Below are 16,395 nucleotides of genomic sequence, written 5' to 3' on the forward strand. Positions count from 1 at the left end.
CTGGCTTTTCACCTAACAGCATCCAATGTCCAGGAGAGGCACTGTTCCCTCGTTAGTCTGCACTACCTGCCATATAACTAAGTGTTAAGCAAATCGCTTACAGCATCTCTTGGCCACATGTGATTTAAAGCAGAGAAAAGCATCCGATGAGACCTAAAATTACCTTTTTAACATGTAGTCTTTTCTGTCATATGTTTACTATTTGGGCCAATAAAAATAAAAGTTATCTCTTTAAATAGGGAGGCATTGTTGTTGTCTACTGACCTACAAGAAATAATCTTTTAAGGCTTCAAGAGTTAAGAGCAAACTTGGGCTTCAGTGAAGCACTGAAAGGAAACCCTGGCTCGTTTCCTGTGAGGCACACAAAACACATCTCAAAGGATCGGTTTCTTACCGACAGTACTGAAGAGCGCAGTCATCACCAAGATTTACCTGCGAATAATCTACATTTGTGTCCCAAAACTTGGTAAGGTTCCATAACACAAAGACCCAGAAACTATTTTTAAAATCTAAAAACTAGGAATTTCACAAAAGCGAGTCTCTACGCAATTCTCCAAACATCAGGAACATTCTTGAGAACAGAATACACGAGTTACTGTCACAGAGAAGAATCCTCTATAATTAGCCTCTGAAAGTAAGTGCTGGAGAGATGGCTCAGTGGTTAAGAGCAGAGCACTGACTGCTCTTCCGGAGGTCCTGAGTTCAATTCCCAGCAACCACATGGTGGCTCACAACCATCTGTAAAGGGATCTGATGCCCTCTTCTGGTGTGTCTTAAGTCAGCCTCAATGCACTTACATACATATAAGTGCATATAAGAATAAATAATTCTTTAAAAAAAATAAAACCAACCATGCTTCTGCCTGTGCTCACTTCAGCTCTTCCTTCCCCACCCCACTCCCATTCTCTTAAAAAATATAAATAAATAAATAAATAAGTGCTGTCCCCCATGGTGGCTCCAGTTCCAGAGGATCTGACACCCTCATCTGGCCTCTGTGGACATTGCACACATGTGGTACCCAGATGTACTTACAGTCAAAACATCTGCATTGTAGAAAGTATACATTAATTTTTTTTTTCTTTTAACATGCTGGGTATAATGCCACGCACCCTTAATCCCAGCACTCAGGAGGCAGAAGCAGCCACCTCTAAGGTTTGAGGCCACTGTGATGTGCAGAGGTTCAGGTTAGCAGGGCTACTTTTTTTTTTTTAAAGATTTATTTATTTATTTATTATATGTAAATACACTGTAGCTGTCTTCAAACACACCAGAAGAGGGAGTCAGATCTCATTACAGATGGTTGTGAGCCACCATGTGGTTGCTGGGATTTGAACTCAGGACCTTCAGAAGAACAGTCGGGTGCTCTTACCTGCTGAGCCATCTCACCAGTCCCCTAGCAGGGCTACTTAATGAAACCCTATCTCCAAGGGGGGGGGGGACAACAAATTATCCTCCTACTCTCTCAAAAACTACCAACTTTTGAATACAGTCAGAAGGGAGAGAAAGCTGAAGATGAAAACACTCATCCCTTCTCTATGAAGACGGAAAAAAAAAATCTTTGTCTTTAAAGAATGCTAAGCCAAACCCTATTAAGCACAAGAAAATCTGCTGCTGCTGCTGCTGGTGTTTAATTTCTTTGATGTTAGCAGCCAGAGCTGGAATTCTCTGGTGTTCTGGCATTCCTGACGTCTCCCCACACGACAACAACTCAAGTCCAAGCGGGACCTGATCCGTGACTTCTTTCCAGCTCAGCCTAACAACCCATGTGCCACAGGTTAACACCAACGTTTTTTTTGCCAAAACTGACAGTTCTTTGATAGCATTTTCCTGTTACAAGGGATGACAGCGAGTGTTCTTTGAAATTAATGTAACGCTCTGCAGTTTACCATAATACGCTTGTTTATAAGAACACAGTTTCAGCCGGGCGTCGCGGCGCACGCCTTTAATCCCAGCACTCGGGAGGCAGAGGCAGGAGGATTTCTGAGTTCGAGGCCAGCCTGGTCTACAGAGTGAGTTCCAGGACAGCCAGAGCTACACAGAGAAACCCTGTCTCAAAAAACCAAAAAAAACCCCACAAAAAAACAAAAAAACCACAGTTTCAAATGTGAAGAGTCATCTTCATACGCTACATAAATACATTGCCCTTAACATTCCTGACAACACAACATCATATAAGAGTTTGCCAAAGCAGGAGCTGCACTCTCAGCCACAGTTTTTCCTCCAGTCCGACACAGTACATGACACACACACACAAAAACATGGTTTCCTTGTAAGGCTGTCAACACGGGGTCTGACAACCCTCCACTCTGAGTAACACCTACTATGTGCAGACTGCTGTTGACAGCAGAGATAGTGTTACAGCAAAAGTCAGGCACACAGTGGTACCCCTATAACCTCAGCGGCACGTGGGCGGTGCAGGCCGGAGCGTCAGAGAGCTGAGCCACTGAGAAGCAGCAGAGGACACTTGAACCTTGTCCTTATGGAATCTTTAGCCTAACAAATGTGCCACAAATATTAGAAACAATCAGATGACACTATCCCTACAAGTATAACGAACATTATACCATAATGAACATATATATTCCATGGAATATATAAAGATCTGACCTACTGCCGAGCACATTGGCTGGTGCCTGTACTCCCAACACTTGGGAGACGGCAGGAGGATCAGGAGTTCAAGGACAGCCTGGCCTCAAAGCAAGTCTGATGCCAGCTTACACAACATGCAACCCTGTCGGTCTCCCAGAGACCTGAGGAACTATCAGAGAATAAGAATGGCTTCCCTGAGGACCTTAGCACTGAAGGAAGAGTGCTAGAAGACAGAGGTAATTTGGCAAGGAGGGAGGATGATGACTGCCACTGGGGAACTGAGCATATACGGGCCTTGGAGGAGAAGGAACTATGATATGTTAGAGGCGCTGAAAGAAAGCCAGCGCATGAAATTCATGAAGATCATGGCTGCAACTACATCAGGGAGGAAGTCACCACACTCTTTCAGTTCAGATGAAGGCTGAGCCTAGGAGACTTGTAGTAAAGCCAAGAGATCAGAAGACGTAGTTGAGAAATGCTTAGGGATAAATTAGTGTGGCACTAATCAGTGGCTCCTTTAGCAGGTTTAAAGATGACAGATCTTGACTTATGTTTTTATGTGCACTGGTGTTCTGCCTGCATGTCTGCCTGTGTGGGAGGGTTGGAGTCTCTGCAACTGGAGGTTCAGTCAGTTGTAAGCTGCCATGTGGGTGCTGGGAATTGAACTTGGGGTCTGTGGAAGAATAGCCAGTGCTCTTAACCGCTGAGCCATCTCTCCAGCCCTGAAGGTCTACTGCAACAAGATTCTCAAACAGCAGAAACATCTTAGCAAGTTCAGCTGAAGTGTGCCAAAAAGCTGTGACTAAGATTACAGTAAAACCAAGCATGCATTTACAAAATAATTACATATTATAGGTCCCACCCTCCCAGCTGTCAGACAAAATTACTAGCATTTTCAAAGTACATATTTATGATATCACATTGTATCCTTCACTTTTTTCCTTTGTACCTCTGTAAAAATATGATTTTTGAATCTTGGGGAAAAGATTAGGGAATTTCTGTCCTGAGTCCCGTAACTCCCAACATAAGTTTACAGAACATTTGTATCAGGGATATCACAGCCTACCTGAGAACATCACAGTGAAAGTTAGCCACTGTATCTTTAGGATGCTACAATATCAGAAAATAACTATTGTTTCAGACATGTGGTATCACAGCATTGGTAACCTAAGACACTGGGCTGGGGGCACAGCTCAGTGGAGCGGTACTTAGCTAGCACGAGCTAAATTGGTTCAATCCAGAGTGAAAAACTCAAGAAAAGGAGGACAGAAGAAAAGGTTTAATGTTTTCAGATATAGAAAAGGAACAGTGACTTCTACACAGATAACCGAGGAAGAAAGGGTATCGCACACATTCTGCTCTCTCGTGTTCTCGAGATGATAAAGGAACTGAAATTTCTACACACCATTTATCTTATGTAACCAGTATAAATAAGATACCTACCCTGTCTGGAATAAAAACGACAACTAGTAGCCGGGCGTGGTGGCGCACGCCTTTAATCCCAGCACTCGGGAGGCAGAGGCAGGCGGATTTCTGAGTTCGAGGCCAGCCTGGTCTACAAAGTGAGTGCCAGGACAGCCAGGGCTACACAGAGAAACCCTGTCTCGAAAAATCCAAAAAAAAAAAAAAAAAAAAAAAAAAAACGACAACTAAACAAAACAAGCCAAAAAAAAAAAAAAGAAGAAGAAGAGGAGGAGGAGGAAGAGGAGGAAGAAGAGGAGGAGGAGGAGGAAGAAGAAGAGGAGGAGGAGGAGGAGGGATGAAAACCTTTTTTTGTTTGGTTTTGTTTTTCGAGACAGGGTTTCTCTGTGTAGCCCTGGCTGTCCTGGAACTCACTGTGTAGACCAGGCTGGCCTCGAACTCAGAAATCCGCCTGCCTCTGCCTCCTGAGTGCTGGGATTAAAGGCGTGCGACACCACCGCCCAGCCTAGATGAAAACCTTCTTACTAATGAATTATAATGTCTGCTAACCACACGCTGTTAGTAACGATGTCATGTGTGCGCTGATGTGCAATATGTGCAGTCCCCTATGGTCACCAGGTCCTAAAACTGTCAACTCGGCACAACTGGCACTCGGGCAAGAAGGAATCCCGGGAATATCGAATACAGCTTCTTATTTTACAGCCAGGGTCAGAAGAGAGGTGTAATGAAGCCATGTACCTGACTTCTAGGAGACGGGGATTCAAACCCCTGTAACGTGACAGAACCCAGCCCTGTTTCCCAAATGGCACTCCTCTTTCCATTTTGTAAACAAAGCCAAATAAATAAACAAACAAGCCCCGAAACTTTTTATTTGTTTGTTTAAATTTTTCTGTGGTTGGAATGAGAACGATCCCCACATGCACATATATTCCAATGCTTGGTCCCAGCTGGTAGAACTATTTGGGAAGGATGAGGAGGTGTCACTGGAGGTGGGCTTGAAGATCTCAAAAGCCCCCACCATCTCAGCTAAGCTCTCTCTTTCTCTGCCTTGTGCTTGTGGATTAGCTGTACCGTGACGGCCACCGACTCCCCCTCTGAAACAGTAAGGAGGCTCTCAATAGATTCTTTCTTCTGTAAGTAGCCTGGCGTTTGTCAAAGGAACAGAAAAGTAACTTAAGACAAATCTACATGTGGATTAAAAGACAAGTTCTCGAATACGTCTTAATTCCTAACAAAAGAACCAGAAAAAATTATAGATAAGCAAATATGTTTTTAAGTGTTTATCATTATGTATGTATGTGTGTGTGTGTGTGTGTGTGTGTGTGTATTTAAATATACACCATAAGAGATCATCTAAGCCGGGCGTGGTGGCGCACGCCTTTAGTCCCAGCACTCGGGAGGCAGAGGCAGGCGGATTTCTGAGTTCGAGGCCAGCCTGGTCTACAAAGTGAGTGCCAGGACAGCTAGGGTACACAGAGAAACCCTGTCTCGAAAAAACCAAAAAAAAAAAAAAAAAAAAAGATCATCTAGACTCACCAATAAATACAGCATATTAGACTAGAGGCTATTTTTATAATTTAGGAATTGAAGTTTAAAAAATACCAAACTATGAGAATGCACACTGCTCTAAAGGCACAAATAAAGGCAAGGAAATGAATTGAGTTTGTCTCGGGGACGTCAAGAGGAAGCGTGGTAAGATCTGAACCCATGACTTGCAACTGTTATCTACAGGAGCCTAAGGTTTTCTGCAGGGAGAGTTTGGACAATAACTGTGTCCTCAACTGCCTCAGCCCGAGCCACCCGGCTGGAGCGCCGAATCCCAGCCGAGTGAATCATTCTGTTTCCATGCTCTAGACAATGTTCACAGGATGAGACAGAAAGGTCTCCTTTAACTTCCTCTTATCAGTGGGAAAAGATCCTTCTCTTGAGGAAGGCTTCTTGAAAACTGCATACTGACACAAATCCTTGGGATTTACTGGCTTTCTAGAACCAGAATACTGAAGAGTCAGCCAGACTCTTCCGGAAGCGGAAGTCGGTTACGTCTCAGCGCGTGTTCTGGGAAAGCGAGGCACCCTGGGAGGACACGCATCTTCTTTATTTTCTGCTCTACAACCTCCGTACCAATCACTTTCCATTAAGTAAGATTCAAATGTTCTTCTACAGCACGGTCCTTCCCCCTCCTCCTTAACAAACGGGCCAGGCCCATGAACAGAGCTAGGTATTTTTATTTCTTTAACAAAGCCCTGGATTCTCTTATATCTTGCCGGGGCCATTTCTAATTTTTAAAAAAATTCTTCTCGGACTGCCGTAAACTTGGGGAGAGAAATGAAAACCCAAGGTCCCTCTCAGCCTGTGGCTGCGAGCATGGGTGCAGGCCACCAAGTCCCCACTCACACTCCTCTAGGGATGGGGGACACTGCAATTTCAATCTCCTCTGTGGGATTATATTCTCCTTCTGCATACAGAGCCAGGGTGGTGTGCTCTGGTGTTGGCATTAGAGAGAAAACAGATGCAGATGCATAGGATTAGCCCGGAGTCTGAGCCCCTCCACTCCTGCTCCCTAGGTGCTCCCTAATGCCCGCCTCCCCACTGCCGCCGCCATCCTCTCCCTACCTGTTGGCAGTACTGGTGCTGCTGCTTCCACTGCTGTGTTTCTGTGCCCGGCTCAACCTCCGTGGGGGCTTCGAGTGCTGTAGCCGGGGGCTCGGCATGGAGGGGAACGATGAGGCGTAGCCATGTTCACACTCTAAAAACCGTAAGAGAAGAACAAGGTTTAAGATGAACACACACACCCAAATGCACAGACCCACAGATCCAAAGTTCTTGTCCTGACACATTTTTTTTTCCAAAGTAGAAAAGGTAAAATGTGCCTACGCTCTGGTTATAAGATAAAATCCTGCTGTCTAGCCATCCCTTTAATCCCAGCACCCAGGAGGCTGAGATGAGATCCCAAGTCCAGGGCCAGCCTGAGTTACGTGGCAAGACCCTAACCTAAGGGGAAAAAAAACCCAATTCAATGTCTGGAGATGAATCTGGTGACATACCCCAGACCCAGCCTACTGCCAAGAGAGTATATTGAACGTCTTCTAAAGCAAATTTCTCCTTCCTTCCAAAACCCTTTCCCCCAAGAATTCTTTAAGGCTCATTTTTTTTTACATGTACATAAGTGTTCAGAAGTATATATGTGTACCATATGTATGCATGCTTTCTGGGAAGCCAGAAAAACGACGGATCTCCTGGAACTGGAGCTACAGATTGCAAAGAACAGCCCAACAGGCGTGCTTGGGAACTAACCCTGGGTCTCCAAAAACAGTAGCAAGGGCTCTTAACGGCCAAGCCATCTCTCCAGCACCAAGAATTCTTTTTTAAAATCCTAGTTCCTAACACCAGTGACCCCCACCCATTCACTCCAAAAGATTTCACTTGTCTTAAAAACAAAACAAACCAGCCAGGCAGTGGTGGCGCACGCCTTTGATCCCTGCACTCCAAGGCAGAGGCAGGCGATCTCTGAGTTCGAATCCAGCCTAGTCTACAGATAAAGTTTCAGGACAGTCAAGACTACACAGAGAAACCTTGTACCGAAAACCAAAACCAACCAACCAACCAAAAACAAACAGAAAACCCTTGGTTTAACTACAGTCACCTCTTCGGTGCCTCTGTAGCCTCCACATTTTTGCGTGCCCCAACTCTTCCGATCACAACCTGCTCTCTCCTGACAGCAACATTTAGGCTCTTCGCGCTCCAATACCTTCCTCAGTCTCCCTATTCCTCCACCCACCTCCACCTCCACCTCCACCTCCAAGGCAATCCCATCTCGCTGCACTTCGGACGCTCACAATAGCACTGTGCCCCTCCCGCAGCTCTTCGGCGGGCATCAACTCCCACCCCACTCCTCCCCCGGCTCGCACAGGCTCCGCCTCCCGCACCCACACCTCCCCAGCGCCCACCCCCTTCAGTCTCCAGTGCAGTCTCAAGTTGCAAGAGCTCTTGGTCCAGCGCCCTCCGCCCTCTCCTCGGGTCCGCTCAGCAGCCGCCCCTGCGCGACTCGAGAGTCCCTTCCCTTGCAGCCCAGAGCCACGCACGGGTCCTCCCCTAAGGACCCCTCTCCTCTGCCCAAGCTCTCGCTCACACCTCATGCACGCACGCATGCATGCACACATGCACACACATACATACACACGCGCGCACACACACGCCTGCTCTCGCTCGCGAGCTTCTTGCACGCCTCCTCTCCGGAACTCACCTGCACTCCTGAGCAAGAACCCCCACCGTCCCGGCGCACCCACCTCTCCCACCGCGCGCGGACTTCCACGCGCGTGCACCCCACACGCACGCATATTTCTCCCCACGCGCGCGCGCGGGGGCGCGCTTCACCCTCACCGGTGCACGCACTTCCAACACCACACGCGCGCACCTCCCCTCGCCAGCCGCGCCAGTCACGCCGCACTCCACGCGCGGAGCCCGAGGCGGCGGTCGAAGCGACGGCGTCCAGCCGTTACCTCGCTCCCTGCGCTCCAAAAACTCCGCGGCCTCCAGCAGGCGCTGCACGTTGATCATCCGCACCCGCTCCATGGGCTCCGCGCTCCCGCCCCCAGCCGACAGGAGGCGCCACAGACGGCTACAGTCCCACGACCACTCCGGACATGTGCGGCGGGCGGGCGGGCCAGCTCGGCCCCGGCTCGGCGCGCTCTCCGCCGCCCTAGCCGTGCCCGCCGCGCCCGCCGCGCCGCCTGCAGCCCGCGCGCGGTTTGTTTACTTCTCCGCGCGAGCACGGGGGAGGGACCGGAGCAGCGGCAAGACCCGCCCCGCCCGCCCCTTCCGCTGCCCCCTGGGAAATGTAGTCCCGCCTCCCCCCCACCCCCCGCCAGTGCGCGTCGGGTGCCGAGGGACACAGGCCGTCTCAGTACGCCTGCGCATGGCGGACTCCGCGATGGCCTCCGGGAGATGTAGTCTTTCCTTGGTTTTCCTTTCCTGGTTCCAAGGATGGGAAGGCTAAAAATTTACATGACTTTGCTTCTGAGGAAAAGACTTGGGTCTGCTCCCAAGGAGACTCATTTCTTAAATGGCGCTCAGGGCCTAGAGTCCTCTCTCTATTGCTTTCTTGTGGAACTTCAATGCCTCGGTTCTCTAACAACTACAAAGGGCAGGGCCACAGAAGCAAAAATAAATAAATAAGTAAATAAGTAAATAAATAAATAAATAAAAATAAAAATCACTGTTCAAAAACATGAGATCACTTAATGAGAGCCAGAGAGTACATCCATTTGGTCCTTCTTTCCCTCAGTTTTGACACTGACAAAAGGTTTTTCTAGTCCCTTCTTCTTTTGGAACTGATTCTTCCCCCACTATACCATTAGTGTTTTTAGACTGAAAACCTGTTCTAACGATACAGGGAAAGGACATAAAGACTTTGTACTGGATTCATACTGACCTCAGTTCAAATCGGAGCTCTGGCTATATGGACTCCAAGCTTCTTTTCCCCTTCTATATAAGATGGATTTATCTCTTCCACGTATGCATGATGGTGAGGCCAGACACGTGCCAGGCACTGAACCAGACTTTTTCCCAGGAAACACATATTCAGTAAGCTTCATTGTGAAGTCTAACTGAAATAATCTCATCGCCCAGTGCGCTCTAGCGGTGATGGTTGCTCCTCTCAGGCTCCTCTCCTGAAGTGTAACTGACATCAGGGACAGTAACTAGCAGGGAGCACACTAAAAAGCAGCCACGTACTGCCCTCAGTCACCATCCTCTTCCTATGTCCCCCTTCAAATGGATGTCTTAACCCTGGCACTAGTGATGCTTTGGACCCGATGGTTCCTCCTTGGAGCTGGGTTCTGTCCTGTACATTGTTGGATGCTCAGCAGCGTCCCTATCCCCCACCCACTAGATGCCAGTCTCACACCACCACCCTGGGGCATGACAACCAAAATACCTCCAGATATTGCCACACATCCCCTGGGGCACAAAAGCACCGCTGGCTGAGAACTTTCTGGGGGAAGGAAACACAAGATGGCTGGAGGCGCTGCCTGCCCTAGGAGCAAACTGGGAGCTGTGGAAACTAGCCAGTCTGCCTCACTCTGATCCTGTTGACCTGCTGGGGGATGTCCAAAGTGACAGAGCTCTTGGTGAGGAGACAACGTCCCCTTCCTGTGGTTATGTTAATGGCGAATGAAGTATCTCCAGTGAGGTCACAGGCTGCGAAATTCTGCCAGCCCTTTTAAATACTACAGTTGGCACAACATTTAAGAAATGGATATTCGTCAAATTCAGGGAGACCCAAAAGAAGAAGTAAGTATTCACAGGCCACAGTAGGGGTGGGGGACTTTTCTAGCTTTTGGCTAGGCCATATGGGTTTTCCCATTGTGTACTGGTAACAACCACCCCCATCGCAGCAAAGGACGTTACTAGATAGAGGTAGAAAGAAATTCTGTCTCTCACTTTTCCCCCCTTTTCTATCATTCACTCTGCCAAGTGTGGTGGCTCCCAGCACTCAGGAGGCACATCTAGGCAGTTTTCTTTTTTTTTTTTTTTTTTTTTTGGTTTTTCGAGACAGGGTTTCTCTGTGTAGCCCTGGCTGTCCTGGCACTCACTGTGTAGACCAGGCTGGCCTCGAACTCAGAAATCCCCCTGCCTCTGCCTCCCGAGTACTGGGATTAAAGGCGTGCGCCACCACGCCCGGCTTCTAGGCAGTTTTCTATGAGTTTTGGTCTCTATGGTGAGTTCCAGGACAGCCAGGATTACATTGAAAGATCCTGTCCCAGAAAACAAAAACAAAAACCTTCACTCACAACACCTGTTATAGCTGAAAATAAAACCTATGAGGTTAAGAGCCCGGTGTGTTGGTGCAAACCATTCATTCCAGCACTCTCTAGAGTCAGACAGACAGACCTCTGAGAGTTCAAGACCAGCCTGGTCTATACACTGAGTTAGTGAGTTCCAGGTCAGTCAGGGCTGTGCTGTGAGACACTCTCTGGGTCAGAAAGAAGGAAGAAAAGACAGATGATGAGTCTAAAAGGTCACTTTACCACGGGCAGAACTACTTAAAAGTATTCAATTCCAAATTCCAAGGGCTCTGGGAATGTAAGTCACTTTCATAGCACCTGAGAGTCTAAAGTACCCACTGACGGGCAAAACCTGTGTGGCATGCAATTGGGAAATTATGTAAAAACCTAAAAATGTCCAGGAACTGAAAATCCAATTGGTTTTGTTGATCACATTATAGAGCCAAATGGAAGGTCATCAATAAAAGGCTCTATAGGTGTCACAGCTGACCCTACAAGAGTCACCAAGAGGCCACCTGCACATGAGGAAAGGCACTGGCCTGGTGACAATGGGCTGATACATGTACAGAAACCTACACACACACACACACACACACACACACACACACCAAGCTCTGCGTTAGCCAGGGGGAGCCCAGAGGCAGCCATGGCTTTGCTTTAGTTCAGACGAAGCCAATTTGCACTACAAACATAGTGAAAGCAGGGTTTCAAGTCTATAGATTCAAGAGCTGGGACGTTCCCAGACTCTAGTTCCACCCTCTCAGTAAATAAAGTCAGTCTCTCTGTCTCTGTCTCTTTGTCTCTCTCTTCCTCTCCCTCTATTGCCCCCAACCCCCTTCTCCATTTGAAAACTGCAAAAGTCCCGGGGCACTGCCGCTATCGAGGGAGGATGGGGAAGAAGCAGGCCAAGCTCTCATGGGGTCCTTCCTGCCCCTTCAATCGCTAGCTCAGTTTAGCAGATGGAAATTTCCAAGTGATGTCCTGCAAACGCACACGTGGAGGCTGATTAGCATATCGTTCTGCATGCAGACAGGTGACACGGAGAAGGGAGGCAAGGTCGAGTTCAGTTACAAGTCCATCGTCATTGTTAGGGACACCCGGGGTGGCTCAGGTTCCGAATTTCCAAAGTGTTTATCGCGTAGGCACGGCTTTCAACAATAATCTTGGAAGGCTTTCAGATAACCAAGGTTTGGACAAGGGGGCCTGAGTTTTGAGGTCCTAGAAATCAACTGTATTAACAGTTATCCATTTTTCCACCCTCACCCCGCTCCCACATGAAAGACAGCAGCCTCTTCCCCTCCTCTTCCCCCAGGGCCCAGAAACGTGAAGAGCCACGGAAAACCTTGGCTCTGCCCAGTGAGTCAGCCTTGTCTAACTTGGTGCGTAAGCTCTCAAGTCAGCGGCGGCAGCTCGGGAGCTGCGGGGCTGTGTGCAGCCGAGATAAATTTGGGTCTAAAGGGATGACGTAATGCTAAACCCGAGAGGTGGCTGCCGTCTCCCAGGGCTCCAGTCGCCAGGGCTGCCGGCTGACTTCCCAACCACATGGAAACGCACCAAGCGACCCAGGTGCCCAGGCTGGGGAGACAGGGAGAGGGCAGGGAGGGGGTAGCGGCAAAGGAGGCGGTGGGTAATCCCAGATCGCTGAATGTGGAAGTTTCTTGTTTTTAACTCCAGTTTTTCTAGTGAGATCAGACCACTGGCAAAGGCTCAAACAGCTCTACTTGACTTCCATCCTGACCCATCTCTTGCCTTAAAAAAGGGATATATATGTAAAATTTCAGTCATTGTCCCCGCTCCCGCTCACACCCCCCCCTCCCATTCCTCCTCCCCCTTGCCGCCAAGGGCTTTTTACATTTTATTAAATGGCCCTTATTAAGGCTATTTCGGTGATTATAATGGTGAACTAAACTCTCAAATATCCCCTTCCTTCTGATTTTTTGTTTGTTTTTGTTTTGTGGGGTTTTGTTTGTTTGTTTGTTTTGCATATACTTGGATCGAGGCAGTCTGCATTGCAGGATTCAGTGAATGTGCACTGCTAAGTGCCCTGCTTGCTCATCCTGGAGAACACACCTGAACCCCAGACCTGGTGGGGGGCACCAAGGGGCTGGTGGTGTGGTAAGGAACTCAAAGGGGTGTCCCATGAACGTTGCCCCCAAATGTTTCACAGTTTGTGTTGTGGACGTCTCTCTCCTTAAGCTGACTTCTCAGTGTAAGTGTCCATCTTTTTTGGTTCAGAGAAGAATGTCCACATACCAAAAGCCACAAGCTGGCATTGAAACCTGGGCCTAAAGCTATATGCTACCTTCTCATCTCTAGAATTTTCGTTTCTGAATGACTCATGTTTAAAAGAAAGGAAAATGGAACGACACACACACACTAAAGTGGACCTAAGTTTTCTGGTCTTTTAGACCTGTGGGGCCCCAACCTCAATGCTTTAAATGTCCGGATTAAGTTACATTCTTAAAGGGTCCCAAGGCACCCCAAATCTGCCTTTTTCTCTTCAAGGTTCATTTTTTCCCTAAAGAAAGGTTACTCTGCCAGCTGCTTCTCTAGCCATGATGACCACAAGCCTCAGACCCAACCTCAGGGTCCCTCTGTGTAGCTCCTACCCCCAGGTCTCTGCGGCTGCCTTTCTTGGAATGCCTCGTGAGACCTTTGACGCTGGTGTCACCGAATCCTCCCCTGTAGTTTGTTTTTATAGTCATTTCTGCTGGTAGATATCATGATGTCAGCCACACCTGTGCATAGAACCTGGCCTCTGCTCGGTGATTAAAGCTTGCCTTGCCTTCCAAGGTCAAGGATTCAATTCCCAACACCACAAAAATGAATACATTGCAATTTTTGTTTTGTTTTAAGGCAAAGTCCAATGTAGCCCAGGCTGGCCTCAAACTCACTCTGCAGCCAAGGATGACCTTGAATGCTCTGTTCCTCCTGCTTCCCCAAGTGCTGGGACAGCAGGCATGCGCTACCATCCCAGCTAATTTTCTTTCTTCTTGCTTTTATTTAGCTATTTGGTTGTTGCATTTATCAGATTTTGCTAGTGCAAAGAACCTTTTTAAAAACAAACAAACAAACAAATTAACTCCTTACTTGTGTGTGTGTTTGTCTGCACACAGGCGTCTGAATGCACACCCATTCAGAGGTCAGAAGAGGACCTCGGGTATCCTCTCCTATCATGTCCTGCTGCATCTCTGAGCCTGGAGCCTGCTAGTTTTCAGCCGAGCTGAGTGGCCAACAAAGACAGTAATCCTCCTGTCTCTGCACACAGCCACTGGGCCACGCAGACTTTGGTGCGAGTGCTGGCGACAGCTGGCAGTTACCTACTGACCATCCCCCGTCCCAATTAGAAGCAACTTGACTTTAAAGCCATTAGAAATAATATATAAAACATTTTTTAAAAAAGAAGGAGCTGAATGTCTTGGGACACACCTTTAATCCCAGAAGGCAGAGGCAGGTAGATCTCTGTGAATTTGAAGCCAGCCTGGTCTACATAGCAGTTCCAGGCCAGAAGGGCTAGGTAGTAAGGCCCTGTCTTAAACAGGAACAAACTAAACTAAACTTAAAAAAAAAAAAAAGCCAAAGGCCAACCCCACTGCTAAGACTGGGCCTTACAGTCCGCCATGGCCCCAGTTCCCATCACCCTCCTAACCCCTTTGAGGAATTGGCCTGGAGTGGCCCTGCACCCTGCCCTCTGTTTATATCACAGCCCTTTCCTGGTGGCACAGACTGGGCACTAAGTCACATGCCCAGCCCCTTCTGCTTCAGGTGCAGCAGTTACAATAAAAATACAGGCTCTTACTGGTCTGCAGATATGAATGACGTCACCTCACCCTCACTTTCAGCTCCAACCTTGACTCTAGAATGTTAGAGGAGTCTCCAGAGGGCCTAGAACAAAATGAATCCATTTACCCACCAACTTGCTACCATGCGACCGTGTGTCAATCAGTGTTCTATTGGTGCGAAGAGACACCGTGATTACGGCAACTCTTTTTGTAAAAGAGAACATTTGATTGGGGCTGGCTTACAGTTCAAATGTTTGATCCTTATCATCACGTCAAGAAGCATGGCGGCATACAGCCTAGAGTTCCACATCTGGATCTGCAGGCCACGCCCCAGTGACGCACTTCCTCCAATAAGACCACACCTGCTCCAACAAGGCCATACCTCCTAATCCTTTGAAGTTGCGCCACTCCCTAGGATAGGAGGCCATTTTCATTCAGATGCTCGCATGCGCAGCACTGCGTCTATGGTTATTTATTTATTTATTTATTATACGTAAGCACACTGTAGCTGTCTTCAAACACGCCAGAAGAGGGCGCCAGATCTTGTTACGGGTGGTTGTGAGCCACCATGTGGTTGCTGGGATTTGAACTCAGGACCTTCAGAAGAGCAGTCAGTGCTCTTAACCGCTGAGCCATCTCTCCAGCCCCTATGGTCAGCTCTTTAACCCTCAATTTCTAAGATTTTTGTTTGACAGAAGAAGCTCAGAAAGAGTAAAGAATTTGCTCGAGGGCACAGGAGCAGCAACTAGATTCAAAGCCGGATCTTTGGACACTACCCAACCCCACCCACCACCCCACACACATTTGGCTAGGAAAAATTGGCCAATAGTCTCACAATTCCTCTAGGCGGCTTTGGGATGTGTTAGAATGGGATTCCCATAACCTTTAGCAGGCAGGAAACAAGGATGCTCTAAGTCCTGCAATATTCTAGACTATTTACCATCATCTGAGCATAGCTCTCAGCTTTTGTTTTATTTGGGGGCTTTTTCTCAAGATAAGGTCTCATTATGTAGCCAAGGCTACCCTAAAAGTTGCTATGTATCCCACCCTATCCTTAAACCCCAAATCCTCCTGCCTCAGCCTTCCCAGGGCTGGGATTCTAGCTGCGAACCACCACAACGGGTACAATAGTGTTCTTGTTAAAAGCTAGCTCAGAAAATTCATCATTCAGCAAATATGCCCCAGACCTCTTGCCAAATGCTCTGCGCTGCTGAGAAAGGCTTGCTCCTGTCCCCAGGGCTCTCATCTTCTGACACACAGACCGACGATAAACAAGTAAAACGCTGTAAATCATGGTGAACGCACTAATGTTTAAGTGATGATGAAGCGTGGTAAACGCAGCCTCTGACTTAGCAGATAGGGGATGGAGCAGGGGCAGCCAAGCCTCAGGGGAAGGCAAGGGTACCCATCCAAGAGCATCGTGATGCTCTGAAAACCACGGACGAAAGGTATGGCAGGGAGTTTGGGTTTTGTCCTACTCAAGGCAGGAAACAAGACTTTAAGACAAGCGAGTAACCTGAATCCAGTTATATTTCACATTACTCTTGTTTCTAGAGCTCTACTCGGCACAGAAGGAAGTTAGCCCTGTGCTGTCCGACAGGAACCATCTGGGCCACACTGTCCCTGCAACAACTGGGAGGGATCTCGAGCCCATGGTGGAAATCCACACTGCCTTCATCCTTTGCCTTCTCAGCGGAAGCCCTTGGCGCCAAGCCCCGGCCAGCCCAGTTGCCCTACAAGCTGGGGCGTCCCAGAGAGTCTTGGAGCCTAGCAGGGTGTGGATCCACAGCCCAGACAGACAGCCTCTGGTGCTACAG

General features: G+C 48.2%; 1 protein-coding gene across 5 annotated transcripts in view; it reads right to left on the reverse strand.

The window, feature by feature from the left end:
• Positions 1–16,395, reverse strand: part of Mxi1 (MAX interactor 1, dimerization protein) — a 62,350-nt gene that overhangs the window by 35,080 nt on the left and 10,875 nt on the right. For 3 of the 5 annotated variants that reach the window (XM_085833824.1, XM_021152103.3, XM_021152106.3), the window contains exon 2: positions 6,625–6,757. In XM_085833824.1, coding sequence (XP_085689950.1) covers positions 6,625–6,757 — 133 coding nt within the window. Of the gene's footprint in view, positions 1–6,624; positions 6,758–7,654; positions 7,764–8,510; positions 8,771–16,395 lie in introns of those variants that run through there. The other 2 variants (XM_021152105.3, XM_029472515.2) reach the window with 2 other exon arrangements.

This window comes from Mus caroli, unplaced genomic scaffold (genome assembly GCF_978045245.1).
Source record: "Mus caroli unplaced genomic scaffold, Mus_caroli_1 scaffold_20, whole genome shotgun sequence".
Taxonomy (NCBI): domain Eukaryota; kingdom Metazoa; phylum Chordata; class Mammalia; order Rodentia; family Muridae; genus Mus; species Mus caroli.